The sequence below is a fragment of the Musa acuminata genome, chromosome BXJ3-3, assembly GCF_036884655.1.
Source record: "Musa acuminata AAA Group cultivar baxijiao chromosome BXJ3-3, Cavendish_Baxijiao_AAA, whole genome shotgun sequence".
In the NCBI taxonomy this organism is placed as follows: Eukaryota; Viridiplantae; Streptophyta; class Magnoliopsida; order Zingiberales; family Musaceae; genus Musa; species Musa acuminata.
In genome coordinates, this window is record NC_088351.1 from 26,050,200 (window position 1) to 26,072,479 (window position 22,280).

Here is a 22,280-nt window from a genome sequence, read left to right on the forward strand (position 1 = left end):
CTCACAGGTCTAGGAATGGTCCTAGAAGATAACTTGTGTGTGGACATTGTGCTTCAGTCCCTACCAGATTCCTTTTCACAGTTCATAATGAACTTTAATATGAACAAGCTTGAGGTGACTCTCCCAGAGCTCCTCAATATGTTGAGGGAGGCAGAGAGTACTATTAAGAAAGAGAAGCCAGTTCTCTACACTGGTGAGACCAGAAAGAAAAGGAAAGCAGAAAGGTCCCTTAAGAAGGGAAAGGGCAAGGGCAAACAAGGTAAAGCAAAGGTTGCTAAGAAAGACCCAACAAAGGACAAAGACCAGTGCTTCCACTGTGGTAAAGATGGGCACTGGAAGAGAAACTGCAAAGAGTACCTTGCAGAAAGGGCGAAACAAAAGCTTGATGAAGCTTCAGGTACATTCATGATCAGTCTCCATTTGTCAGACTCTTATGATAACACATGGGTATTAGATACCGGTAGTGCTTATCATATATGCAATTCGTTGCAGGTTCTGGCAAGGCCTAGGAGACTAGAGAGAGGCGAGATGGACCTCAAGATGGGTAATGGAGCAAAAGTTGCTGTATTAGCTGTTGGCGAGGTCGCCCTACATCTGCCTAGTGGAGCCTTTATTGCATTAGATGCATGTTATGTTGTTCCTTCTATTATCAAAAACATTATCTCCATCTCATGTTTAACAGTTAGTGGATATAAATTTGTTTTTGAGAACAATGGTTGTTCGATATTATTAGATGATAAGATCATCACGAAAGGAACATTGCATAATGGTTTATTTATGTTAGACACCACTCCACATATCATGAATATAAATGGGTCAAAAAGGAAACGAGATGAGTTGAACAGTGCATACCTGTGGCATTGTAGGCTAGGTCACATCCATGAAAGAAGGATTCAAAAGTTGCTAAATGATGGATATCTAGATCCATTCGACTATGTGTCATATGCAACTTGTGAGCCTTGTATTCGTGGAAAACTGACCAACTCTCCATTTAGTGGAACTGGAGAGAGAGCCACTGAGTTATTGGAACTCATACATAGTGATGTATGTGGACCCATGTCAACTCATGCCATTGGAGGTTACTCCTACTTCATTACATTTACTGATGATTTCTCAAGGTATGGATATGTGTACTTAATGAAGTACAAGTCCGAGGCCTTTGAGAAATTCAGAGAGTATAAGAATGAGGTGGAGAACCAGACTGGAAAGAGTATCAAAACTCTTCGATCAGATCGAGGAGGTGAGTACTTAAGTACAGAGTTTACTCAGTTCCTCAAGGACCATGGGATATTATCCCAATGGACACCTCCTTACACACCTCAGCTCAATGGTGTCTCTGAAAGGAGAAATCGTACTTTATTAGATATGGTACGGTCCATGATGAGTTTCGCTGACCTACCCATCTCATTCTGGGGATATGCCCTAGAAACCGCAACTTACCTTCTGAACAGAGTTCCAACTAAGTCGGTAGTGTCTACACAATATGAGATATGGAAAGGGAAGAAGCCTGATCTTAAGGTTGTTAAGATTTGGGGCTGCCCAGCCCACGTTAAAAGACACAACCCCGATAAGTTAGAATCAAGGACAGAGCGATGCATATTTGTGGGATACCCCAAGGAAACTTGTGGGTATTACTTCTATCATCTCGAGGACCAAAAGGTCTTTGTAGCTAAGAGAGCAGTGTTCCTTGAGAAGGAACACATTCTTGACGGAGACAGTGGGAGAATGATAGAATTGAGCGAGGTTGGAGAACCAAGCTCAAGCACCACTCTACAGCCCGAGTCTGTTCAGGTATCTAATACACAAGTTTCAACTTTACGCAGGTCTGATAGAGTATCCCATCCTCCTGAGAGATATGTGGGACATATTAGAGCAGAGGATGTAGAGGATATTGATCCTCAGACCTACGAGGAGGCTATTATGAGTATAGACTCCGGGAAGTGGAAAGAAGCCATGAATTCTGAGATGGATTCTATGTACTCCAATAAGGTTTGGAACCTAGTTAATGCACCCGAAGGTATTGTACCCATCGGTTGCAAGTGGATCTTTAAGAAAAAGATCGGAGTAGATGGAAAGGTAGAGACCTATAAAGCAAGGCTAATGGCTAAGGGGTATCGTCAAAGGCAAGGTGTTGACTACGACGAAACTTTCTCACCCGTAGCAATGCTAAAATCCATCAGAATTCTATTGGCTATTGCAGCACACTATGATTATGAGATCTGGCAGATGGATGTGAAAACCGCATTCCTCAACGGGAACCTGGAGGAGGAGGTGTATATGATGCAACCTGAGGGATTCGTGTCCAAGAACTGCCCAGATAAGGTGTGTAGGTTGCTTAGATCCATTTATGGACTAAAGCAAGCTTCCCGAAGTTGGAACATAAGATTTGATGAGGCAATCAGATCTTATGACTTCGTTAAGAACGAAGATGAGCCTTGTGTATACAGAAAGGTAAGTGGGAGCGCTATTAGCTTTTTTGTGTTATATGTGGATGACATCCTCATCATTGGGAATGACGTAGGAATGCTATCCACTATAAAGACTTGGTTATCTAGACACTTCTCCATAAAGGACTTAGGGGAAGCATCCTATATCTTGGGGATTAGAATCTATAGAGATAAATCCAAGAGGATGCTTGGCTTGTCCCAGTCCAGGTACATAGAAACCATTGTCAAAATGTTTGGCATTGAAAATTCTAAGAAAGGGCGAACATGGATATGATACCTTATGCCTCAGCAATATGGTATATCATGTATGCCATGCTATGTACTAGGCCTGATATAGCGCATGCTCTGAGTGTCACGAGCAGGTATCAGGCGGATCCAGGCTTGGAGCACTGGAAAGCAGTAAAGTGTATCCTTAAGTACTTAAGAAGGACTAAGGATCTTTTACTAGTATATGGAGGTAATAGCCTTAAGGTTGAAGGCTACACTGACTCAAGTTTTCAGTCTGATGTCGATGATAGCAAGTTGAATTCAGGGTATGTGTACACCTTGAATGGAGGAGCAGTGTGCTGGAAGAGTTCCAAGCAAGATACCACTGCTGACTCGACCACAAAGGCGGAGTACATTGCCGCATTAGATGCAGCAAAGGAGGGAGTTTGGGAGTCGATACAGATAGCGACAAGTCGACTTCCTTATATTGCGACAACTATGGGGTGATTACTCAAATAAGGGAACCCGGGTCTTATCAGAAGTGTTCTGAGGAGGTTCCAGCTTATAAGAGAGATCGTAACCCGAGGAGATGTAGCAGTGGAAAGAGTTCCATCCGAAGATAACATTGCAGATTCACTGACAAAGCCGTTGTCTCATTTTGTCTTTGAACGTCACAGGGGTCTGATGGGGATCAGACACATAGGTGATTGGCTTTAGGTCAAGTGGGAGATTGCTAGTCATAAGTGCCCAGCAAGCCAATCACGTGAGTGATGGCACGTGTGACTTGATACAGAATCTTTTTGCTTATTATATTTTGGCGTATATCACTTTATAACTATTGCATAAATGCATATATATTGTGATGTCCTTGGATTTGTGCAATGGGAATCGGATCGTGATGAGATCACGATAATGAGATCGATTCACCTTTAAACACATATCCTAAATAATCCCGGTCATAGGTTACTCGAGAGGGACATCGTGATAATCGGATAGACTGGTGTGCTGTATACCCGTCCATATGATGGATGCAGCTGGTCTCATAGCTGCTCGTGTAGGGACACTAGGGATACAGTACAGGTGCTCATTGGAGAATGAGTTCACTGATTGATCCGCTTACGGAATGCTGGATGGTTGATGATGCCTTATTGTCAGACAACGATTCCGTAGTCCTAGTGGTGTATCTGGTTCTTAGACTTAAGACACCAAGGATGTCCTGTATGAGTGCTCCACTCTTTGATACCAGACTTATAGGTTTGGCTGTTCCCAGATCTAGTACAACTGGTCATTGGGAGTGGTAGTCGACCTTACGAGGGCTATTGAGTGTCGATAGAGGATCATCCACTCTCGATATCATGAGAGGAATATCCCATGTGTTCTTGCTCAGACAAATCCCTGGCCAGGGTCATTCGGGTTGAGAGAGAAAGAGTTCTCCGGGAGAATCCGATTAGAGCGAGACTCGAGTAGAAATCGTATGGGTCTGACAGCACCATGCTCGATATACGGTCTCTGGGATATTAGATGGATGAGGGACTATAGGTACATGGTAACTGAGGACAGACAGGTCCAATGGATTGGATTCCCCTGTATCGTCTGGGGACTACGGCGTAGTGGCCTAGTACTTCCGTAGTCGATGAGTCGAGTGAATTATTACAGAGATAATAATTCATTGAGTTAGAAGGAGTTCTGACAGGTATGACTCACGGCCAGCTCGATATTGGGCCTAGAGGGTCACACACATATGGTAGGCATTGCGATGAGTAGAGGTTCGGATATGAGATATCCGACGGAGCCCTTGTCTTATTGGATGCAGATCCAATACCCACTAGGGAAAGGACCCATTAGGGTTTTGACACGGGATCTCTATAAATAGGAGGGATTCACAGCCTCATAGGCTAGAGTCTTTGCTTGCCCTTCCTATTCTCCTCTCCCTCTCCCCCTCAGAGTAGGCCTGGAGTTTTGAGGAGCGTCGTCGCAACCCTGCTGTGTGGATCACCGCTAGAGAGGAGGACGCTTGACCTCCTTCACCCTCTCCTAAGGATCTGCAAGGAAACAGGGATATACGATCTCCCTAGGTAACACAATCTTTATACGCAGTTTTGTGTTTTTGCGGATTTTGCGCACCAATCTTCGCACGACGATGAACATCCTTTTGGGAATCGGGGATTTTTGTTTTTCTTGTTCTTCCGCTGCGCATATGATGTCGCCCCCTATGATTTCCCAACAGTAGACACTACCGACTTAGTTGGAACTCTGTTCAGAAGGTAAGCTGCGGTTTCTAGGGCATATCCCCAGAATGAGATGGGTAGGTCAGCGAAACTCATCATGGACCGTACCATATCTAATAATGTACGATTTCTCCTTTCAGAGACACCATTGAGCTGAGGTGTATAAGGAGGTGTCCATTGGGATAATATCCCATGGTCCTTGAGGAAGTGAGTAAACTCTGTACTTAAGTACTCACCTCCTCGATCTGATCGAAGAGTTTTGATACTCTTTCCAGTCTGGTTCTCCACCTCATTCTTATACTCTCTGAATTTCTCAAAGGCCTCGGACTTGTACTTCATTAAGTACACATATCCATACCTTGAGAAATCATCAGTAAATGTAATGAAGTAGGAGTAACCTCCAATGGCATGAGTTGACATGGGTCCACATACATCACTATGTATGAGTTCCAACAACTCAGTGGCTCTCTCTCCAGTTCCACTAAATGGAGAGTTGGTCAGTTTTCCACGAATGCAAGGCTCACAAGTTGCATATGACACATAGTCGAATGGATCTAGATATCCATCATTTAGCAACTTTTGAATCCTTCTTTCATGGATGTGACCTAGCCTACAATGCCACAGGTATGCACTGTTCAACTCATCTCGTTTCCTTTTGGACACATTTATATTCATGATATGTGGAGTGGTGTCTAACATAAATAAACCATTATGCAATGTTCCTTTCGTGATGATCTTATCATCTAATAATATCGAACAACCATTGTTCTCAAAAACAAATTTATATCCACTAACTGTTAAACATGAAATGGAGATAATGTTTTTGATAATAGAAGGAACAAAATAACATGCATCTAATGCAATAAAAGCTCCACTAGGCAGATGTAGGGCGACCTCGCCAACAGCTAATACAGCAACTTTTGCTCCATTACCCATCTTGAGGTCCATCTCGCCTCTCTCTAGTCTCCTAGGCTTTGCCAGAACCTGCAACGAATTACATATATGATAAGCACTACCGGTATCTAATACCCATGTGTTATCATAAGAGTCTGACAAATGGAGACTGATCATGAATGTACCTGAAGCTTCATCAAGCTTTTGTTTCGCCCTTTCTGCAAGGTACTCTTTGCAGTTTCTCTTCCAGTGCCCATCTTTACCACAGTGGAAGCACTGGCCTTTGTCCTTTGTTGGGTCTTTCTTAGCAACCTTTGCTTTACCTTGTTTGCCCTTGCCCTTTCCCTTCTTAAGGGACCTTTCTACTTTCCTTTTCTTTCTGGTCTCACCAGTGTAGAGAACTGGCTTCTCTTTCTTAATAGTACTCTCTGCCTCCCTCAACATATTGAGGAGCTCTGGGAGAGTCACCTCAAGCTTGTTCATATTAAAGTTCATTATGAACTGTGAAAAGGAATCTGGTAGGGACTGAAGCACAATGTCCACACACAAGTTATCCTCTAGGACCATTCCTAGACCTGTGAGTTTCTCTATCCACTCAATCATCTTTAGGACATGGTTCTGAACCGGTGTCCCCTCAGTCATCCTAGTGCGGAAAAGGCTCTTGGATATCTCATATCGTTGAGTCCTTCCCTGTTCCTCAAACAATTTACGGACATGTAGGAGAATGGATCTGGCATCCATCTTTTCATGTTGTCTCTGTAACTCTGGAGTCATAGAGCCCAACATATAGCACTGAGCAAGAGTGGAGTCATCAATGTACTTCACGTAGCGAGCGATCTCATCCTCGCTTGCCCCTTCTTCGGGCGTAGGCATCACTGTATCAAGGACGTACACGATTTTCTCCGCTGTGAGAACAATTCTCAAGTTACGAAGCCAATCCGTATAATTTGGACCAGTGAGGCGGTTGACATCAAGTATGCCACGTAAGGGATTTGAAAGCGACATTTTCTGAAAATAAAGATGTAGCAAAAATGAATAACATGCAGATTTTGCAAGAAATAAACTATCAAGATATGGACTTCTATCTTAATATGCTCCCACTATTTTACTAACGAGTCACGCGACACCCTCAGCACGTGAAACGGAAGTCTCCGGCAGACTTCTAGTGGGGATCAGGATCCAATCAGCGTCTTAGTGTAACCTCGAGGGACTCGACCAATCACACTAAGCCTAAAAGGTAGACAACTCTTGCCGATCACAACTCCTTGTGATTCCCGTCCTATTCGGCCTCCGAATCACCATGGCCTCGAGGGACTCGACCAACCATGATGCTCGGTTAAGTCAACACCTTCGTTACAAGATGAGTCTGATTTGATGATATACCCTCGAGGGACTCGACCAAGCATATCATGCCCTCAGGTCACCGGTGACATCTCTATGTCATAAGCAAGATAGCGAATCGCGATATAGGTGAGTCTCGAGGGACTCGACCAACTCAACCTACACCGGGATTCGGTTCCTACTCATAACGATGGAAGGCCACGTGGGTCAATCTAATTGCCTCACGTTTACCGACTTAATATTATCGAGAGATGTTTCTATGATTTGGTCTCCTAATATGACATGTCACACATATGCATATTTAATATATATCTACATCGCATGCAAATATATATACATATCTAGTATATGTATAAGCAATCACACCAGATGATCATGGACCACAACCTAATATGATTAGGCCCGAGCCAGTAGGCCTAATCACTCACATCAAGATCTATGTGTGCAACGGTGCATCTCCATGCCTTGTGATCGTCCATCTCGTCCTCGTCGGTTCCGTCGACATCTTGATGCATCTCCATGCATCACGATCGTCCGTCTCGTGGGTCCCGCTATGGCATCCACGCTCCCGCTGCGCCTCCTCATGTGATTACAACTTAATCATAGGCACGCAGGCCCGATAATAAACGAGAAATATAATGGAGGTTCGCAGACCTCAATAATAATAATCACAAGTACACACATCACACGGTCCATGATCATCCGTCCACTCATCATACATCACATGTATAAATAATCATCATCATGTAGGACTACTAGATAATAATAAAAATAATAATCAACTAAACCTTTTAATTAATTAATATTTTCTGAAATCAGGGATATATAGGGAATTTCTCAATTCCTAAGGGTATTTTCGTAATTTGGACAAAAGACAGAAACTGGAATTTCTCAAATTCCGAGGGGGCAAAACTGTCTTTTTGCCCAGAAAACCCTAATGCCCTTCTCCCCCTTGCTGCTGCGCCGCCGCCGCCGCCACCCTGCTGGCGGCGACCTGTGCGGCGAGGGCGAGGGCACTGCCCTCGCCTGCAGGTGGCACGCCCGCTGGGGTCGCTGCCGCTGCAGGTGGGCGCCCCCGCGGGCGCCGCCGCCTCCGCGGGCGGTTCTGCCCGCGAGTCAGCGCCCGCAGGTGGTGCTGTCTCGCTTGCGGCCGCCCCTGCGGGGTTTTTGCCCGTGGGAGCAGCGGCCACAGGCGCCGCTGCCCTGCGGTGTCTCAGCCCGCGCTGCTGCCTCGCGGCGCCTCTGCCCGCGGGCTCAGTGGCCGCAGGCGCTTCTACCGAGCGGGCTGCCAGCCCCGCCGGCCGCAAGCCTGCTGCAAGCAGACCGCCGGCCGGCTGCTGCAGGCACAGCGCTTGCGCATGCGCCGGCGCTGTGCTGCCTGGCTGCGGCTGCGGCTGGCTGCAGGCATGCAGATCGAGGGCAGCAACTGTTGCTGCCCTTCCTTGCTTTTGCGTCAACGATTTTGACGTCAATATTCTTCCTAAACACAACACACGCAGTTCAAAAAACCAATCATTCGCACGAACAACCTGGCTCTAATACCACTGTTGGGAAATCATAGGGGGGGGCGACATCATATGCGCAGCGGAAGAACAAGAAAACAAAAATCCCCGATTCCCAAAAAGATGTTCATCGTCGTGCGAAGATTGGTGCGCAAAATCTGCAAAAACACAAAACTGCGTATAGAGATTGTGTTACCTAGGGAGATCGTATATCCCTGTTTCCTTGCAGATCCTTAGGAGAGGGTGAAGGAGGTCAAGCGTCCTCCTCTCTAGCGGTGATCCACACAGCAGGGTTGCGACGACGCTCCTCAAAACTCCAGGCCTTCTCTGAGGGGGAGAGGGAGAGGAGAATAGGAAGGGCAAGCAAAGACTCTAGCCTATGAGGCTGTGAATCCCTCCTATTTATAGAGATCCCGTGTCAAAACCCTAATGGGTCCTTTCCCTAGTGGGTATTGGATCTGCATCCAATAAGACAAGGGCTCCGTCGGATATCTCATATCCGAACCTCTACTCATCGCAATGCCTACCATATGTGTGTGACCCTCTAGGCCCAATATCGAGCTGGTCGTGAGTCATACCTGTCAGAACTCCTTCTAACTCAGTGAATTATTATCTCTGTAATAATTCACTCGACTCATCGACTACGGAAGTACTAGGCCACTACGCCGTAGTCCCCAGACGATACAGGGGAATCCAATCCATTGGACCTGTCTGTCCTCAGTTACCATGTACCTATAGTCCCTCATCCATCTAATATCCCAGAGACCGTATATCGAGCATGGTGCTGTCAGACCCATACGGTTTCTACTCGAGTCTCGCTCTAATCGGATTCTCCCAGAAAACTCTTTCTCTCTCAACCCGAATGACCCTGGCCAGGGATTTGTCTGAGCAAGAACACATGGGATATTCCTCTCATGATACCGAGAGTGGATGATCCTCTATCGACACTCAATAGCCCTCGTAAGGTCGACTACCACTCCCAATGACCAGCTGTACTAGATCTGGGAACAGCCAAACCTATAAGTCTGGTATCAAAGAGTGGAGCACTCATACAGGACATCCTTGGTGTCTCAAGTCTAAGAACCAGATACACCACTAGGACTACGGAATCGTTGTCTGACAATAAGGCATCATCAACCATCCAGCATTCCGTAAGCGGATCAATCAGTGAACTCATTCTCCAATGAGCACCTGTACTGTATCCCTAGTGTCCCTACACGAGCAGCTATGAGACCAGCTGCATCCATCATATGGACGGGTATACAGCACACCAGTCTATCCGGTTATCACGATGTCCCTCTCGAGTAACCTATGACCGGGATTATTTAGGATATGTGTTTAAAGGTGAATCGATCTCATTATCGTGATCTCATCACGATCCGATTCCCATTGCACAAATCCAAGGACATCACAATATATATGCATTTATGCAATAGTTATAAAGTGATATACGCCAAAATATAATAAGCAAAAAGATTCTGTATCAAGTCACACGTGCCATCACTCACGTGATTGGCTTGCTGGGCACTTATGACTAGCAGATATTTCTTGAAATTTTATGCAACTAATTATGAAATTTTATAGTAAGGAGAAACAAGTGATACTGCACGGGAAACGTGGGGGCGACGTAACGACAATTTGCATACAACAAATGGAGAAGGTTTTGCATAAAGCATACAGCGACTTTTTAGTACAACTTGAGCAGCAAACTAAGGAAGAGCCAATAGAATTTGAAGATCCAAACTTACTTCCTTTGCTTGCTGAATTTTCAGATATATTTGATGAACCGTATAACCTACTTCTTACCCGTCGGCATGCTCATTATATAACGATTCTTCTAAGCAAACCTCCAGTAAATACTCAGCCATATCAGTATATACATCTCCAGAAGGATGAAATAGAAAGGATTGTAAAAGAGATGCTCGAAACAGGAGTTATTCAGCCAAGTTATAGTCTCTACTCTTCACCAGTGCTACTTGTACGCAAGAAGGACGAAACATGGCGAATATACGTTGATTATCGAACTCTCAATGGCATAACCATCAAGGATAAATACCCTATTCTAGTAGTAGATGAATTGCTAGATGAAAGGGAACACAAATCTTCACAAAGTTGGACCTTCGATGCGAGTATCATCAAATACGAGTGTGCGAAAAAGACATACCGAAAACCGCCTTTCGAACACACAACGACCACTATGAATTTTTGCTTTCTTCAACAAAAGGTGAAATATCTTGGGCATATCATATCAGAGGAAGGTGTGATAGGGACCCCTCCAATATAGAAGCAATGCAGAACTAGCCGACCCCGAGGAACATAAAATTACTACATGGCTTTCTGGGTTTAATAGGCTACTACCACAAGTTCGTGAAAAACTATGGAAAGATTAGTGCACCACTTACTTTCTTACTGAAAAAAGATGTCTTCCAATGGTTGGACAAAGCCTCCACTGCCTTCGACAAACTTAAGGCAGTCATGACGACAACGCCGATGCTAGCACTACCAGATTTCAACCAACATTTTTTTATTGAGGTCGACACATCTGGAGTCGGAATTGGAGCCATTCTCATGCAAGATAATCGACCACTCACATACACTAGCAAGGCATTGTCTCCCTCCCATCAAAATATGTCAATATATAATAAGGAGATGCTCGCTATTGTGCACGCAGCAACGAGACGGGGACCTTAGATCAGTTGACGATTTCAAATTAAAACCGACTATAAAAGCCTCAAGTACTTTTTGGAGCAAAAGATATCATCCCCTAGCAGAAAAAATAACAAAACTTCTTAGATTTGATTATGAAATAACTTAAAAAAGGAGAAAGAGAATGTTGTTGCAGATGCGCTTTTGCAACTACCCGAGCAAGCTGAATTTTCGGCCGTTTCACTTTCGACCAACGACTTCCTTGAGGATATTAAGATAGAATGGCAGGAAGATTCGAAGACCAGTAAGATCATAAAAAAATTGGAGGAAGCACCAAGCTCCGTGACTCATTACAATTGGGACTCAAAAGAATTATACTATAAGGGACGTACTGTGCTTATGACAAATTTTACTTGCATCTTCACAAGCAGATTTTGAACAAAGTTATTCCATATACATGGTACTAAATTGAAAAGGAGTATGACATATCACCCACAAACCGACGGCCAGATGGAAGTTGTAAATAGGTGCTTGGAGACAGCCCAAAGACACCCACCAAATATGACTACTCAAAGAGAACTCCAGACCCAGCCAAGTGCCATTATTGATCGACGGATCGTGACTCGACGACGACGACCCACTACTAAAGTGCTAATATAGTGAACGAACCTACCAACAGAAGATGTCACTTAGGAGAATTATGATGACTTGAAGATCAAATTCTCAGAATTCATGAATCGTCAGCCTCGAGGACAAGGCTGATTTGAAGAGGGCGGGTCAATTAGGACTCTAACTAGGAGAGTCCTAATTGAGAGGGACATTCATGTAAAACCTACCTAAGCCGACCCATATTAAAGAGGTGAAGAGGTCAGCTAGGGTTAGAAGGTTGTTTCTTAGAGAAGAATTAGGAATTGTAAAGGAATAGGAGTCTTGAGTAGGAGTCATATTAGGAGTTGGTTAGAAGTAGAAGTCTTGAGTAGGAGTCATATTAGGAGTCATATTAGGAGTTAGGGTTTAGAAGCCTTATAAATAGCCATGTATTCCTCCTCTTTTCATAAGCAATAGATGAATCTTTTATTTTGAGCAACAACTTGGAGAGAGGAACTCCTATTGAGTTCCAAGGAGACCGATCCCCTAAAGAGATCAATCCCAAGTTTAGAATATGCAAGGGTTCTGACAAAAACTCACTCTCTTATTAGTGGGGACAAAAACTCACTCTCTTAAATCAAAGATCAGAAGGAGAAAATTTTAACATGTAATATAGATTGAAGTTAAGTTAGTGGGGACTAACATATCTTATTAGTGGGGACTAACAAAGATGAGAATAAGCACCAAGGCAATCTAATGTTAAGGTTTATCATTATCTTATTATCATCATCATTTTCTCAGCTAATTTCCATCAATCTCTTTTACTATCTCCTTCTCTTCTTCTTTCATCATTATTTTCCATCCTCCCCTTTTACATCCCCATGTTATTTCCTATGTATGTTTCTGTCTTATAAATCATCAGAATTTGATTGTTTTTTTTTTCCCCTCTTATTCATGTATTTTGTTTTTTCTAACTATAAAATTTTTATTTGTATATATATATATATATAGGTATAATAAAAAAAACATAGATTATATAAACATGACATCCAATAAGACCCATAGATTAATTATGAGTAGTAGGTTGGTCAGGGAATGCACTATTTTATTGCCCAAAGCTGCTGCTCACTCTAATGTAAGATGGATGGGTCGCTCTCACACATGATAAAATTATTCACTCCAATTTATGAGAGAGTAACCATCAAATGGATTGAGGTGCATGAAAATTAATATCCAATTTAGGTTCAGGTTATGCACATGTTTCTAAGGTTTATTACGGGAACAATAAGGACAGCAAGGAACTCATGATGATGGCTACAAAAACAAGTTTCTCCACAACTACCATGCAGAGCTACCGATCTCATGCAAGAAGATAAGAAAGCCTTGCTGTATCAAACTGCTCCATCCACCAGCTTTTCTCCTAAAAGAAGAAGACAAATTCCCACACCAGCAGCCTTTGATATGTTCATCTTAACAAAGACATACAGAGAAGAGATGTTGGAAAATAGAGCTTTTCTGTAAGAAAGAACTAACAACAGTAGTAGGTGTTAGAAAATGCTCAAGTGATCAACCCACTCAATTAACTTTGCAAATTCAAGTTTTTAGTATTACTTCATACAAATTCCTTTTTCTTTTTTCCAATGTCAAATTATCTTAAAATCCCTACTTTCTTCGTCGTGAAAACGACGTTAGATTTTAAAAATACTTTGATTTTTAAAAATTATCTAAATTTTGATGTCTTGAGATGATTTGATAGCCTTTATTAGTTAAGCTAACTTAAGATTGTCACTAAAAAAACACATCCTTGAGTGCTTGTTCAATTCAAATCTCTCATTTTCTTTCTCTGCCTTTTCACTATTTTTGAATGAGAATTTGGGGTGAAATATACATAGCCTAGAACAAGAACGAATCTCTTATATGAGTTCTAAACCAACCCTTGGTCTTCCTTGATGAGACCACAGGAAAAAAGAGAAAGAGGACAACAGTAGACGTGTGGGGTTGGTTCCATGATCTAAAGAAAATAAAAGTACATGGCTACAGATCATTTGCCCTATCTACCATTCCACAACTACTCAAAACCATCATGTGGTTCATTCAAAATGCTCTCATTCATCAACCAAGATTTGACAGACAGCAGTAGTAAATGTTGGGATATATTATGAGAGCTTTTACTTCGTGTTATCCCATTTTGATTCAGATTCAAATACAACATCCTACCAGTTGTTGCAGGAAAAGAAAGAGACACCTGAAGGCAAAACATTGCAGATGTTATCTCCACAAAAAAAAAAGAAAAAAAAAAAACATTATTGTGAGGAATTGTGATCACCAGCAAAATATCCTGAGAAAGCAGGAGCATGAGAACATTATGTAAATAATCCAATTAAAAGATGCACATGCACGCATATTCTTAATTTCTTTAATAAAAGTTCCATGGGTTTCTAAATTCTGACTAGCAAAAAATAAGGGTTTCTTGGTGGCTGAGTCATTAGAGCCATCGTTATTAAGAAACAAAGCCACAGAGGCACAAAAAAAAGGAGATATGGAGATCATGGATGCATTATTTTGGTCCAAGTAATTCCAAATTCTTTGATATATAAAAGAAATATATCATTAAACTCAGATGTTCACTATTCCAACACTAACAATGATGAGAAAGACATGGAAAAGGAACGAGTCCTAGTAAAAAGCTTTTGCTATTAAATTTTCTTCTCTTTCAAAACAATGCACAAGTGATTTGGTTTAAGCACGAGTGCTGCCATGGAAGTGGCCGCGGAGACTGATTACTGGTTGTTGATGAGGGCGATGCATTTGAATCAACCCTGCACTTGACCACCTGGACCGGACAGAAACATGTCCCTGTTTCAAGAAAAAGCTTCCTGTTCTTATGCAGGTGGAACAGACATGCGCAGAAACACCATTGTGACTCAGATGAATTCATATTCTCACCCCTAGACAACCACCATTCAAGCTCATGACACCCTTAATCCTTCGAAACGATGCCTGCATCCACCATCTTCCTCAAAATTCCAGATGTACTAGTCTCCAGGGATTCATGTTTCTCCAAGGCCTTCTTTACGTCTAAAGTTCGGCCACCAAACATTCTTTATCTCCATGCTCGCTTTGACTCGATTCGAGACCGATTTGGAACATCGAGGATTCACCCATCTAACTATTTAACAGGAAAGTTTACTCATCAAGAAAAAAGAGCACACGGAGAAGTATCAAATAGATAATAACAATTGTTTGCTTTGAAGACGCAGCATGGACGGATAGAATCATAGGGAAATGGGAGTCTTCACTTCACAGGTAAGGGACAATAGTTTCTGCAAATTTACATTCCAGATTGGTAAAAGTGAAGGATGGATCATATGGTAGCATGGCTACCGAAGGCCTGCATGGATGACTCTCTTTAAAGGCACAGTTGCCAGCCATGTAAAGATAGTGGTGTTTCCTACGACACACATTGCATACATAACTGTCATTCAATCCTAACAGTCCTCCATTACATCTTTCCATTGCAGAGTCTCTCCCTTTGTTTTGTATCATTTATTCCTCATTCCATATTTCAGCTACCTCCCTCCTCAACTTTCCCTCTTAACACCATTCCATATCTCCATTCCCCTCCAACTTAATCTGGGGGCTTTGCATGCATGAGTGAGAAAACACCTAAGCAGCATGAACAACAACAACATTCCTCCTGTCAAAGACTTCTTTGCATCCCCAGCGCTCTCCCTCTCTCTAGTAACTAGTTATTTCTTTGCATCCTTACCGCTCTCCCTCTGTTCGATCATGAATTTAACATTTTTCCTTCCTGAAAATATGATAGGCAGGTGTATTCAGGAACAATGCAGCGGCGGCAGCAGCCGAGGTGGAGGAAGGGGACGAGGGGAGTGGTGGAGGGGGTCAAGGGGAGCAGGCAGGGATCAGCGGCGAGAACTCTGGGGCAGCGGGTCGATCCGAGGAAGACAGAGAGTCCAATGAATCACAGGATGACAACAGAGAGGTCGGAAACAAGAGGAAGAGGAAGAAGTATCATAGGCACACAGCTGAACAGATCAGAGAAATGGAGGCGTGAGTTGGTTTGCTCGACTTGATCCTCCCTCCTGTCTTTGTGACATACTAGGAGTTTCTACATACTCATGCATGTCTCGGTTTCTGCCAGGTCATAATGGTATATTGCTTTTTGCCATGTCTAAAGGCTTCATATTGTGAATTTTAAAGATATTATTCTAAGTAGTGTAAAACCGGTCATTTGATTTCAGAAAAAGAATTGCCCAGACCACGACCCACTCTATGTTCCTTAAACTCTAAATCAGAATAAAGCACATAACCATAGAGTGTAGTCGATCATCAAAAGGATACCAGGTAGCAGGAGCTTTGTGCAGTTCAAGAAAAACCATTATCTAGGAACTGATCTGTTCCTTTCTGTGATAAATCATACTGGGTAAACAGGAACATGTACCAACTACCATTAAGTGTAGTTAACCAATCAAATCTAATATAAGGAATGGGCAACACAGGTTGTTCAAGGAGTCACCCCATCCAGACGAGAAGCAGAGGCAGCAGTTGAGCAAGCAGCTAGGCCTTTCTGCCAGGCAGGTCAAGTTCTGGTTTCAAAATCGACGAACCCAGATCAAGGTACCCATTCAAAGAACTAGCCTGTCTCGAAAATTATATGCCAAATGGATCAGTTGCTTAAAGAAATGAGATTAGAGCACAAATAATTTTAACAAGACTAGTTTTGCAATCACATACCAGTTTCATTTGCTCTCGCATCTTTTGAACATTCAACTATCATGAAACCGTAAGTTCCCCACAGGCGGTGCAGGAGCGGCACGAGAACTCTCTACTGAAATCTGAGATAGAGAAACTGCAGGAGGAAAACCGTGCCATGAGAGAGACGATAAAGAAAGCGTGCTGTCCCAATTGTGGTATTGCAACCTTAAGCAAGGACACCACCATGACCACAGAGGAACAACAACTTCGTATCGAAAATGCCAGGCTAAAAGCAGAGGTATGGCTTATGACCCAATGGCTCATTATCTGACTAGCTAATCTGGACTCTTGCTAGAAATAACATTTTGACTTTTGCTACAGATTTCCCCGTACTTTTATACCTATTGAACATTTCAACTATTGCTATTTCTACTGCAATAACTTTGATCTTCAATCCAACTCCTAGATAGAAAAACTACGTCGAATGCAAGGAAGCATCCCAGATGGAAACACTTCACCAAGTTCATCATGCTCTGCAGGCGCCGATCAAAACAAGAGCTCATTAGATTGCTATAGTGGATTCTTGGGTCTTGAGAAATCTAAAATTTTAGAGATCGTCAACGTTGCCCTGGATGAGCTGATCAAGATGGCTACTGCCCAGGGACCCTTGTGGGTTCGAAGTGTTGAGACCGGAAGGGAGATACTTAACTATGATGAGTATGTTAAAGAATTCTCACCCGATAATTCAAGGAATGGATGTCTCAGGAATATTGAGGCTTCCCGAGAGACTGGTGTTGTCTTCTTTGACATGACAAGGCTCGTACAAGCCTTCATGGATGTGGTAAAGTTCATATGTCTACATGCATATCAGTTTCTATCCTATTGAAATTCCTGTAACTTTCTTGTTTGCATATATTTACAGATAGCTGGATATCAAACATAACTAAGTCATTATAAACTTTGAATTTTTATTGTCCATTCTTATAGCACTTTCTCGCTGCCAGTCACCCATGAAAATATCAAACATCAAACAGAAGCTAATTAGCAAATTAGAACAGAATTGCACTCCTAAATTGGCATTTGCATGGGTTCCTTGACATTGGCATATTTAGCCTTTTACTTCTGACCAAATTAACAATAAATCTTAATGATGACTATTTAGATACGGGTACATAACCTTGTAATCTCTGTTTGTTTCTTTCTTGTTGTAGAACCAATGGAAGGACTTATTTCCTTGTATGATCTCCAAGGCTGCCATAGTTGATGTCATTTTCAATGGACAGGCTGACAGTAAAGATGGTACCTTACAACTGGTAAGCTCCCTTAACCAGCATGACTGAATCAGTAAGGAAGACCTCTTCACTTCGACATTGTTTTCATCATGAACTCTGACCAATCAAGTTTATCTAATCACAGGGGTCATCAGTATCCCATAGATGTCCTATTCAACTAAGTTCTTGCTGACTAGAGTATCTGTGACTATTCAATGTACATAATACAGGTAGTAGTTCTCATAGTAACTCATTAAATTTTCTCAGATGTTTGCAGAAATTCAGATGCTTACACCTTTGGTGCCAACAAGAGAAATCTACTTTGTGAGGTACTGCAAGAAACTAAGCCCTAGTAGGTGGGCAATTTTAGACATATCCATTGACAAACTTGAAGAAAACATAGATGCATCACTCATGAAGTGTAGGAAGCGCCCATCAGGCTGTATAATAGAGGACCAAGACAATGGTCACTGCAAGGTATTTCAAAATCTTATAGTTGTTTCCCTCTTATATGCAGCAGTTCTGCAACCTTCCTCTCAAGATTGAGATGCTCATTATCTTAAGATGAAATTGTGAGATCATTTGGCTATACACAACTGCATCATCTGCAAGTCATCATATTTCATTCTCTGAATCTAGGTGATTTGGGTAGAACACATGGAATGCCAAAAAAGTGTAATTCCAACACTATTTCGCTCGATTGTTACCAATGGCCTGGCTTTTGGGGCTAGACACTGGATGGCAACACTACGACTGCAATGTGAAAGATCAGTTTTCTTCATGGCCACTAATGTTCCCACAAGAGACTGTAATGGTACGTAGCAATTCTTTTACCTGTTAGGAAAATGAACTTATTACTTACCTCGCATGAGATTCTCAGGAGTCTCCACACTGGCTGGAAGAAAGAGCATCCTGAAGCTTGGACAAAGAATGACTTCAATCTTTTGCCAGAACATCGGTGCATCAGGACACCGCACATGGACCAAGGTATCGACAAAGAGTGGAGATGAAATTCGATTCACATCAAGGAAGAATATGAATGATCCTGGTGAGCCTCCAGGACTGATCATCTGTGCAGTTCTGTCGACATGGCTGCCTGTTCCTACAATGACTCTATTTGATTTCTTGAGAGATGAATCAAGAAGAGCTGAAGTAAGATATTCTTCATCACTCCTTTTTTGTCATATTTGCTCTGCTAGATAGTAAACAAACCTCCTTTTTGTTGTTCAGTGGGACATCATGCTTACACCAGGCCCTACTCAAACAACGGTGAATTTAGCAAAGGGCCAAGATCGTGGAAACTCTGTTACGATGCATGTAAGTATAAGTATTCAACAATCTGTTGATATGATTCATAATTAGCAGTCGAAAAACCAAAGAACTTTAATCCCTAAGTTTCCAGTAGAATACTAAATTAACAAAAATAGAAATACAAAATAAAATTCAAAACATACTAGGCCAGTGATCAAATTGACATACAACATTTCTTTTTAAAGATGTAAAAGTTGAGATGTTTAATATTTGATGTGCATACACAGACAACAACTTCATCAGAGAGGACTAACATTTGGGTTCTTCAAGATAGCAGCACTAACGCTTATGAGTCAATGGTGGTTTTTGCTCCTGTGGACATTGATGGCATGCGATCAGTGATGACTGGGTGCGATTCTAGTAGCTTGGCTATATTGCCATCAGGATTTTCTATACTTCCTGATGGGCTTGAGACCAGGCCTCTCGTGATCACATCTAGGCCAGAGGAGAGGACACTGGAAGGAGGATCTTTGCTTACAATAGCATTCCAAATTCTTGCCAATTCCTCACCCATGGCGAAGCTAACAATGGAATCAGTGGAAACTGTGAACACACTTGTTTCATGCACACTGCAGAATATCAAGAAAGCACTGGGCTGTGAAGATGGGTAACTCATGTGGCCTAAGCAAATTTGTGAAGATGATGGAAACAGATTCAAATCACTAATTGGAGGAATCAGACATGCACAAACACGGGAAGAGTAAGTAAAATATAGAAATCAATATAGATCGGTAAGAATTAACAACATAGTCAGAAAGCTTGCACTGGAAGAATTCAGATCAGATGATCTAGGTTGAAAAGCGGGCCTGTGCAGAAGGTATAAAAGAATGTAACATGTACCAAGTTCTTCCAATGCCAGTGAGTCTTCACAAAGCATTTCTTTTGGCCTTTTGGAGGGGACCGTGTCACATGATATTGATATAAGCTAATGAGTTCTACAATTATTGAACTCATAACCTAATGAGATGTATTTAACCGCAAGAGTTTGAGGCTTCGCTGATGGTAAGGATGGCACTAAAGTTGGCTTTTCTCCCTCCCATCAATCAATCCTCTGAAAGGGAGGTGGAAGAGACCAAGAACAGGCAACTAAAAGTAGTTCCTTTACAAAGGTAGAAAGGAAGACTGATAAAACAGGCACCTGATCCGACTGAAAGCCTTGCCAAGACCAAATACCTGGTAGGCATCATCGTCCGTAAGATTCAATTATGGGCACTGAATCATAGTCGAGTTTGTACATCATGGTTACTCTCGCAAATTAAGGCAGAACTAATTTAAGAAGAGATTTGCTATCTTTAAAGGATCCTTTCGTACAATATATTGGCCACATGGATCTACATCGTCTCGCTGTGATGAACGATCTCAGAAAGTAAAGCATCATTCAAGTTGTCCAAAGGAAAAGGCGTAGCAAATTTCAACTCAAGGGTGAAGTGGAACGAAAAGCACTCTCTTCTTACAGCGGTTAGATGGAGATTTACCTGACGCCAAAGAGAAAGGCAGGAGGAAGGTTCAAGGCCCAAAATTCCCGTTGAAAACTCAACGTATGGCCCAAGAGACGCTCTGTCCGCTGCAATTCCAGGCGAGCTTACACCCTATTCACCGCCCTCTACCAATGCTGCGGTCGTGAAAACGTGCGCCACCCCGTCGTCCACCGCGACACCGCCGTCCGTTGGATTAGGATTCAGCGAAGGCTTGAATGCCAACGACCTCCAGCGTCTTTCACCTCGTCGCCATCGACAAGATAGCTCGACCTCGTCCTCCACGCCATGCTCACGAAGCGCCGAGTGCAAACGAATAGGGATTGCTCGACCCACGTGGGATCCAATAGGGCTCTAAACCAATCCGAAAGCTTATTCTGCCTTCTCCAACAAGATCCTGAAATTTCGGATCCTCATTTCGGGTCGATTCAATTCGGATTCGGATCCTGGTTGGATGACCAGGATAAAGCCCATGTGGACCGATAGCATGTTGTCTCCACAGTGGAATTTTCGACATCCGACATTACCCGCCATGACTGCGCTTTATCGACCGACGCGCACGTCCCTCCCCGTGGTAGCCGTGCAACCTGTGGCCGTGTGGGGCATCGTTCGAAGCTCCTTCATCGGCGACAAGTGCGCCCGCAACCCTCAGGTCGAATCCTTTCGTACGCGCCCGTCGAGCTCCTTGGACCTGATCTGACTCAGATCTCGATAGAGGTCTTCGGCAACACCGTTGGCCAATGGGACCGCTACGGCTCCTAAGCCCCCTTTCTCCTCGAAAGGTTCTTCAGGTAGACCAACGGAGTCTGATCTCTCTCCCCGACCACGTTGATCAGATACATTTGCTTTGTGATGAATGCCGTCGACTTGTTTGCTGAATTGCCGAGCAAGTTCTACGAGACATTCACAGCTCATTTCTCCAAAGGGAAATGTTGCTTAAGTTTTTGCTGTTCGTCATGGACAAAATTGTAAATAAAATGTTTAATGTAATGCTAATGTATACTCATGGATAAAACTATAAATAGAAGAATGCTGCTTAATGCTCATGTAATACACAGCATGTAAATGACTGACAGTAGACTTAATAACCCCATTTTCTTTAGTTTTAATGGTCGTCTTAGGCTTTCAAACAAAAGTTATGTCATATGGGCACTTGTGGGATTTTGGTTGGATAATTGGATATGCGATTGTTCAGAGCTTATGAAGTCTGTTTGTAATTTACATTAGTTATGAAGTGTTTATGTTAGAACCCTTACAGATTCTAAACTTGGGGTTGATCTCTTTAGGGGATCGGCCTCCTTAGAACTCTATAGGGGTTCCTCCCTCCAAGTTGCTGCTCAAAGGCTGTAGAAAAGATTCATCTATTGCTTATGAAAAGAGAAGGAATACATGGCTATTTATAGGGCTTCTAAACCCTAACTCCTAATAGGACTCCTACTTAAGACTCTTACTTCTAACCAACTCCTAGTAGGACTCATAGTCAAGACTCCTATTCCCTTACAACTCCTAATTCTTCTCTAAGAAAACACCTCATACTTGAATGCCCCTCTCAATTAGGACTCTCCTAGCTAGAGTCCTAACAGAATGTCCCTCTCAATTAGGACTCTCCTAGCTAGAGTCCTAACAGTTTTACATGAATGTCCCTCTCAATTAG

At 42.7% G+C, this 22,280-nt stretch overlaps 1 protein-coding gene and 1 long non-coding RNA gene across 2 annotated transcripts; one reads left to right on the forward strand and one right to left on the reverse strand.

Annotated features, from left to right (window-relative positions):
* The first annotated feature begins 15,418 nt into the window (after positions 1–15,418).
* LOC135633188 (homeobox-leucine zipper protein GLABRA 2-like) lies at positions 15,419–21,042 on the forward strand. The gene is made up of 11 exons (XM_065142364.1): positions 15,419–15,594; positions 15,680–15,924; positions 16,374–16,491; positions 16,673–16,867; positions 17,036–17,410; positions 17,781–17,882; positions 18,108–18,317; positions 18,480–18,654; positions 18,721–18,992; positions 19,071–19,157; positions 19,379–21,042. The coding sequence occupies exons 1-11, from the start codon at positions 15,529–15,531 to the stop codon at positions 19,760–19,762; spliced, it is 2,229 nt and encodes a 742-aa protein (XP_064998436.1). The 5' UTR covers positions 15,419–15,528; the 3' UTR covers positions 19,763–21,042.
* LOC108952305 (uncharacterized) lies at positions 16,379–18,832 on the reverse strand. Its single transcript, XR_001977086.2, has 3 exons — positions 18,703–18,832; positions 16,609–16,723; positions 16,379–16,512 (listed from the first exon to the last, which is right to left on the reverse strand). It is a non-coding gene; the product is annotated as an uncharacterized LOC108952305 (long non-coding RNA).
* Positions 21,043–22,280: the final 1,238 nt, after the last annotated feature.